This window comes from Egretta garzetta, unplaced genomic scaffold (genome assembly GCF_000687185.1).
Source record: "Egretta garzetta isolate BGI_Z169 unplaced genomic scaffold, ASM68718v1 scaffold122, whole genome shotgun sequence".
Classification (NCBI taxonomy): domain Eukaryota; kingdom Metazoa; phylum Chordata; class Aves; order Pelecaniformes; family Ardeidae; genus Egretta; species Egretta garzetta.
In genome coordinates, this window is record NW_009258886.1 from 535,562 (window position 1) to 543,893 (window position 8,332).

The 8,332-nt window shown below is 42.3% G+C and overlaps 1 protein-coding gene across 1 annotated transcript in view; it reads left to right on the forward strand.

The window, feature by feature from the left end:
• KIF25 (kinesin family member 25) overlaps window positions 1-7,943 on the forward strand; it is a 47,633-nt gene extending 39,690 nt beyond the window's left edge. Inside the window, exons 12-15 of the mRNA XM_035889632.1 lie at window positions 1,291-1,442; window positions 4,239-4,436; window positions 6,407-6,562; window positions 7,786-7,943. Coding sequence (XP_035745525.1) covers window positions 1,291-1,442; window positions 4,239-4,436; window positions 6,407-6,562; window positions 7,786-7,943 — 664 coding nt within the window. The remainder of the gene's footprint in view (window positions 1-1,290; window positions 1,443-4,238; window positions 4,437-6,406; window positions 6,563-7,785) is intronic.
• Window positions 7,944-8,332: the final 389 nt, after the last annotated feature.

The following is an 8,332-nucleotide window of genomic DNA, read 5'->3' on the forward strand; positions in this document are numbered from 1 at the left end:
GGGGTGGGGGGGGGGGGGGCGGGATACATGACACAGCGCATGCAGCTCAGGATTGATTGGCAAAGTCTATAGTGATCGTTCAGCTCCTGCAGCCCTGGTTTCACAGGGAACTGCTTTCAGGTGGCTGCTTCCCTACAGTGCCCCTAAGTGTGGTGTGGCAAAGTTCTTCAGATGCCCCTTGCTTTATTTTCAGAGGAAATTGTTTTAGCTGGGTATAGCTCTTTTGTCTCTAAACTCTTCAAGTATGACTCTTCCTAGCATAAAATAAGCTTGTGCCCAGTGTGACTTTCACTGAAATCGGCCAAATCTAAGTCAGGCCTTGCCTTTTGTCACACGCTTGCTTTTGCTAAAAGACTGCAGCGATGTGGAACCAAGCCTGTAGCCTGTCAGGAGAGTTATTAATGGTTCTGGTGTTACAGCGTATTCAGTAACCAGGCTGTGGCAGTAATTTATATCCCCATCCAGAAACTAATGTTTAGGTGATGTAACTTGAGTGATTATTGAAGAAGGCAATGCAGTGAAAGGAAAGGGCAGGCAATCTTACCTCATTTGTTTTAAACATTGCAAACCTGGGGGAAAATCATAGTGATTTTTTTTTTCTTTACCTAATCAGTTTATTTCACTTTCTCTGTTAGGTTTTTGCCTTTGATTGGTCATATTTTCAGTATTTCCTTTAACTGGAAAACAGATAGTATGAGATAAAATGGTCTATAGAAACTTATGCCTGTCTATTCTGACACTGTGCTGGAGTCCCTGCTCATTGAACAGTAGAACTGAACTTTTTTCCAAGGATTCTGGATTTTTTATTCCAAATGTGAAATATGATTTCCAAAGGCCTAGAGAATTTTTTTCTTTTTTTCCTCCCATAATTCTGTACCTCTCAAAAGACAGGAGCTACCTTAACATCAACCAGACAGCTCCACTTCTGTAGGACCAGAGATTCCAGGAATGTCCAAATCTGTGTCTTTTCTTCCAAAGTGTGGAGGTGCAGAAATTCCAGTCACTTCTAGAGCTGAGCTACAGTACATCTAGACTGCAAGGCTGGCAGGCCACTTCTTCAGCACTTTCAGTACTATATCACAGCTTTTGTCTTGAATTTTCATCTTGGGCTATATCCCACCTGGAAAAGTCTATATACAGTTGTTTGAGCAGCTCAAAACTGAGATTACTGTAAGAAATTAGAAGAGCAGGGAAGTGGAAATGCTCAGATTCGTGTCGAAGTTGTCAGCTTTCTCGTGTGATTTTTCCTGTGAGTCAGTTAAATCTTCTGCTTGTTTCTTTGCTTCCTAGGACTGTTGAAAATGCATCTGAATTTTTGCATCTAGTCAACCTAGGCCTACAGCTGAGAGTCAGGCACCCAACACTGGTGCACGCTCACTCCTCTCGTTCTCATCTGGTAGTTACACTGACCATAACCACAATCGTCTCTGGAGATAACTTTGGTAAGTAGAATGTTACTAAAATACATCTAGAACCAGTTGTTTTTTGAAAAACAGTCTGTGGACTGAGGGATTTTCATATTGGTTTCTCCTCCTTTTGCCAAGGTTTAATACGTTCCCTCAGTTCTTTTCCATTGTTTAACTTTTGGGTACTTTCTTAAATAACAGACCAGTTTGATGTCTGAATGCTACTGAAACTTTAATTTTCATAAAAACTTTTCACTTTCCTTTACATGTCTTGACTTACATAGTTCTTGAAGTTTTATAGCATGAAACAACTAATGAAATAAATTTTATCAGTAAGTCATAAGATAAGGTGTAAGAGAGATATCAAGACAGATAGTCAAATACAGTCATTAAAACACTTCATATGACCTATATAATTATCCATGTTAAATTTGTGGTAAAGCTAACCATGCATTTTAGGAATCATCGTATGCTTTGGGGTGAGAGAGAATTATTTATTTACCTGCTGCCTTGCAAAAACATCCATTAAATTCAGAGTCTCTTGAACTGTTAATAATAGGCCACTGTAGGAACAGACAACATAGTTGTCTTATTTACTATGGCAAAACCTGTATTTCTACTTTTCATTACCACACCAAGACTTACCAGTTTATTGCTTTAGGAATAACTTCAGCTTTTGGCATTAACTTTGTTTTCTTTTGCTCATGTTATAATTAGGCTCTCTGCTTCCAGTGCTGTGGTCCATCTCCTTCGTACTCTGCAACAACAATATGGTTTTAGAACGTGGAAAATGTTCAACATTTTTCCCTTCGATTGCTATCAGAAATTAAACCAACAATATTAGCAAAACAGAAAAAACACTGCCCTCACTTACCCACGGCCTTGCCAAAAGACACAGTTACTGCAGCTCCAGCGTTCCAGATGTTGGCTCTAGCCAGTTCCAGATTCTTGTCGATCAGGCAGATGTTACTTTTCAGAACATAGTGTTTGCACTGTTAGCGCACCAGCCATCTTGTCTCCTCCAGGCTTCCCGCTGCCATTTTGAGTTGCAGTCACCCTACTACCCCACGTTGTCTGGCAGCAAAGCTCCACAGAAATGTCTAATTTATGTTGAATGCAGACTCCGGCTTTCAGCTCATAGCGCCTGGATGAAGATGTGCAATATGGGGGGGTAGAGCAGCACTGCTGGTGGGACCTCGCTATAGCAGTGTGACAGCGCCTTCTGTCTTGTTTAAAAGGAGAAAATCCTGATTTAAAAGCTAGGTGCAATTGTCAAATATCTCAGCACCGGAGATCTAAGACACTAAATAAAATGTAAAGTCTGTGATGAGTTCTGCACCTAAAGCCAGGGTTGACAAGCCAGTGCTTTTTCAGGTTTGATTAAGGTCTTTTAGCATTTTGTCTCAGTAATATCTGTTGTTTGAGGAGAGCAGTTTCTTAGTTTCCTTGTCTCAAACTGAAGAGGAGTGAGAACACTTATTTTTACACTGTATGGCCTGAAGCCATTTGTTCTGTGTAAACCAACACAGCTGCTGTGTCTATGCTGTGAACAGCTAGCTCGGGTTTTAGCAGCAGCCCAGCTGGAGAGGTAGAGAGCTCTGCAACCCAATTCAGTCTGTTCCTTACTCAAGTTTGGCGGCTGGGAACTTTGTACTGTTGCAACAAGACTCTCTAAGTCCCCAAGAGTCAGTTGTCTCTATTACCTGTAGCATTGCGTGTGTCTTTTATTCTTTTATGTCTTTCAGAGAGGGAGAAAGAGATGGATGAAAACTAGAGCACTGAAGAAAAAAAGCAAAACTGCTTTGGGAAAGCCCTTTTGCATATACTCTTGCTAAGCTATTGTCAAAGCAGCTTTCCCAGAGAATCTGTCTTCCTCTTCCTTCCCAGCAGAGAGTGAAAGCCAGATGCTGCTGCTGAGGAAGAGGAAGGATACGAAGTGGTCTAGTGCAGCTACAGAAATACCAGGAGTAGTAGGTAACCAACCTGAACAAGTTGGAACAACACCATTGAGGCTAATAGCTCATCATGTGGAGACGCAGCAGTGGCATATGAGGGCTTAAGGAAGTCTAGAGGGAACAGCAGCAAAAGACAAAATTTTTGGGGGGGGGAAGAAGGGAAGGGAAGAAGCAGGACAAACTTTTGTTTTGTGAGAGCACCAGCAGCAGGTGGTATTTCAAATACATAGAAACAGTCTTCAGAGCTTACTGCTCCCAAACATTCAAAATCTCACTTCAGTTGCAGTCAATCTAAAACATGAAAAAAAGTGTCCTTTAAAGTCCTTACTGGACTCCTGGTTCTTGTTTTCCACATAGAAGTGTGAACAACGGGGATATTAGATACAATAGAACCTACACCTGCCTCTTGTTACCAACTGATATGATCGGTTTGATGAACAAAACCTTAAACAAGATAGATAGAAAAAGTCATTCAGCCGGCTGGTGCCATTGATTCTGACTTGTATATTGCTTTTAGTTTTAAACTAAACCAGGGTAGGTTTAGACTAGATATAAGGAAGAAATTCTTTACAATGAGGGTGGTGAAACACTGCAACAGGTTGCCCAGAGAGGTGGTGGAGGCCCCATCCCTGGAAGCATTCAAGGCCAGGTTGGACGGGGCTCTGAGCAACCTGATCTAGTTAGCGGTGTCCCTGCTTACTGCAGGGGGGTTGGACTAGATGACCTCTAGTGGTCCCTTCCAACCCAAAACATTCTATGATTCTATGATTCTGTTAGAATAGCCTAAACCAGCAGATACTGTACTTGCCCCATTTTTCTACATCTCATTTTCCAGCATCAGTGAGAAGCTCCCCTTGTTTGTTTTTTCATTAACCAGGTACTTCATGGGAAGATGAACAAAGCAGTCAGAGACTAAATAAAGATGTTTCCTGCACCTTTCCACAAAAAATGAGAGAGAATAAATCCGCCTCTTCTTCCAGAGCCTCTTCACCAGCACAACATGAAGCCACTGAGAAACTTAAGCAAGTCAAAACTAGATTGCAGCTGGTGGATCTGGCTGGTAGTGAGTGTGTCGGTAAGCAAACGTGTCTGTTACGGGCATGGATCCTCCCAGGTCTCGGTTACAATGGCCGCCTTTACCTCTTCATGTAAGGCTGTGTGCTACCTGGCTTTCACACAGGGGGTGGTTTAAACCCACAGATCCTGACATAAACAAAATTTGTGGGCCTGATTGTTCCAGTTTCACACTGCTACGGTTTAACTGAAAATCTGACTGCATAAGCCTAACATAAGCCCAGGGCGGTTACCCATATCATAGGTATATTATTTGTTCAGACGGGTTTTATTAGGCCTGTTTTTCTACTCTGAAAATTAGCATGTCTTTGTACAGAAATGTTTAAAGTCCATAAATTATTTAAATATTACAAATATCTGTAATAATTGATATCACCATGTGCGGGTTTTTCTGACTTATTGTGGAGAAAGTCTTGGAGGAAGTTAGTGTTGAAAAGATAATATTGTTTTCATTGTTTCTTCAAAGCATTTTCCTCCTCCCCCCTCCTCTGTGCACACAATAATTTCAAAAGCTTGATTATTTCCTAAAGGACAGGCTTTCTTACCAAGAAAAGCCATGCAGCCAAATGCACCATTCCAGAAATAATGTTTTGAAAACTGAACCAGTATTATGAAAGAGTCTTTTACTTTACTGCCAAGAATTCTTGCTGTTGCTCACTGTTAAACTTTTGTTCTACGAGAAACCTAATAGAATACATTATTTTTGTCATTTGCTCTAAGTGCTGGAAACTGTTTGGTAAGCATGTACTCGGGCAACAGTGTGCATGTGTTTGTTCCTTCAGTTCAACCAGGACACACATTTACTTGGTTCGGGGTGCGGTGGGCCAGGTCCTCCAGTGAAGCCCAGGAGATCTGTGCTCACTTACACCAGCGTTAGGTGTGGCAGCACCTGCACATGCAGCAGACTGACCCCTGCCATCAGCTATGCTGGTGGAGCTTTGAAGATGTTGGACTTACTCTGATAAAAGCAAGGGCAGCTGTTAACTCGTAATTGTTTTAACATGTGGACAAATCTAAGTGAGGGAACCGTTAGCCCCTTCTGACCATCCCACTGCCATTAGCTCTGCCTAGCATGGGTTGTGTGCTCTGGGTAATAAGAACTGATTGCAGATGCATCTGTAGCTCATCCACTATCCTGAAGAAAGGTTGAATGTGAATAGTGTGATGCTAAATGGTAAATCAAGTTTCTTTTCCCCAAATGGCAGAGGTAAGGACAGGAGGAATTAACTACTCTCAACCACACACTCATCCAGACTGAGCATAGAGTTGAACTTGTGGCACCTCTTGAAATTGGTGCAACTTGATTTGTAGACCACAGCTTTCCAGTGTTGCCCAAGGGCAGCATCGCTACATACCACTTTGCTGGGTGGATGGTAGAAGGCCATCGACTTCCTTACAGCAAACTGTACCACAAGCAACAGCACCTTACAGACTTTGGTGAACACAAACCCCTCACGCTTATGGCTGCTGTACAGTTTTGTTTCTGCAGCTTATACCATGGGTGTCGCGCCTCTTCTTCCCAAGGCCTACAGATAGGGCAGTTAACTATCCTAAAAAATGGTGGAACACAACAGGCTTCTCTCCGGAGACACTGTGGACTGATGTTTTCAAAAGCAGCGTTGTCTTCTCTGATCTTACGGTGTTCCTGCTTTCTCAGTTCCATAATGCATACGGAGCCAAGAAGCATTGTACAGCTGAAGAGATCAACTTTAACAGGAGATACCGCAGACCACCTGTAGGCACTGAACCTTCTTTAACCTTCTTTCAGAGAGTAGGAGCACTGAGCAGTGGGTTGGCAGTCTGGAGTAAACAATCACTACATCTTGCTTTTGGCACGGGTGGACTGGAAGTCATGGCTCAGAATTTGTGTTCAAAAACGCTGCGCAGCTGATGCAGCAACAGAGTTTTTCACAATGACAGTTGGTGCAGCTTTGCTTCGCCTCACCATTGCCTTGTTCTGCCCTGTACTAGGTATGTCTGGGGTGACAGGCGCAGCACTGCGAGAGACATCGTTTATTAACCGCAGCTTGTCTGCCCTAGCAGACGTTCTTGGAGCAATAGCAGAACAGCGATCTCACGTACCCTATCGAAACAGCAAACTTACGCATCTGCTTCAGGACTCCATAGGTGAGGGATTATTCTGACTTTTGTTTAACAGCGTAGATTTCTTTTCCCAATCTTTCCCCTCCTTTGTTGCGTAAAGCTAGAGGATGGTCTTGTACTCCTCCCTTGCATGTGGGCCTCTATTCAAAGAGGCTTTGGAGCAGTGTGAGTACACAGTGAGAGTTCTGAACTCCTCCTGAATTTGGCTAAACCGTGCTGTTTCCAAGGTTCAGTTGAGGAATACACTTGGAATAATCACAACATCTCTAATAGGATTGTGTAAAGGGTAATAACTGCATTTCACTGGTGTTTCAGGTCGGATACAGTTTACAAGTTAAGCTTCACTCTTTGTTACTTCAGGGTGCAGTCACATATTTGCACATTCCTTAATGTTGTGCCCTGTAGCAGTAACACAAAGGAGGGAGACAGAACATATGCACGGTACTGCGCTACACCTCCTTTTTGTGTTTGTGTCACCTGCTCTTCTCTAGCTCCTCATCTATGCAGAAATAGTTTTAAAGCAAGTGTAATTCCTGCAGTAATATCAGATTTGTGTCCATCCATATTAGCCCATTTTTCTTTAGCCAGAAAGCATCAGCCTTTTAGTCTCCAGTTCAAGGCAGTGACAGTGACTGAGGTAACCCTATTCATTTTTGCTTGAACACTGAATTTCACCTAGGGCTGGAGTCCCCACTGTGAGAGGGAAGCCAAAGAAAGAAGTGAGTTTAGGAGCTACGTTGTATGGGCACTGAGCTTGGTTTCAACCATGCCCAGTGTATGAGTGGTGATGCTGTTTAAGTAAGTGAAGTGTTGAAAGTGGCAATTTCCTTGTTTGTTTAATCATTCTCTGGGAACTTCTACTAAGCCTGTTTGGCTTTTCTGTCACACAAATAAGCCATTTTGCCATTACCCCAAATTTACAAACATTTGACAAAGCTTGATGAAGTGCCCAGACCCATAATATACATGCAGGCTAAGTGACGAAGCTCTAAGGGGGGAAAAAAATCTGCATTACAAATTGTGAAACACTTATTCTACTGGGCAAATATCATATTGTTAGGTAGAGACTTCCCTTGAAGGAGCCGTCTGTTTTCACAAACAGCCCTCTTCACGTATGGTCCTCTGCTTCATAGAAGCAATGGTAGCCTATGCTTGTTGTTGTGTAGATCAATACATTACCAGTGTATAACTTACTTACTGAAAATAATGAGGTGAATAAGAGTATTTTGTCTTTTTCCTGCTTTTAGGAGGTGATGCTAAACTGTTGGTGATGCTGTGCATCTCTCCTGGCCAGAAGTACTTAACAGAATCAATGCAGTCTCTGGGATTTGGAGCTCGTGCTCGGCAAGTTCAGAGAGGACAAGTCAAGAAAAAAAATTTCCCAGTGCAGAGTAAAGCAAAATAAAACCTAAGACTCCTGTGGATTAAAGTATTATTAATGAGTTCCTCAGACTGAAATGTATATTGTTGCCCTAAAGGCATTCTTTCAGATATCAACTGCCAGATAAAATAAACAATCCTCAACATGGCATTAATAAGCTATAAACCTGCTGATAATGTTCTTACTCCAAAGACAACAGCAAGTATTGACAACAGCTACCAACTGTAGGGGAATGGCATAGAAATAAATCAGGCTTTTTTAGGAAAGCTACTTCAAGACATGGTTTTGGTGTTGTGTTTCCTTTAACAGAGCCCTGATTTAGGATGGCTCGCTTCTGAAAGGCCAAGGGCGCATTCTGTTTTCTCAGTAGAAGACAGGAGTCTAAATATCATTCCAGTGCTTCAAAGCAGCAA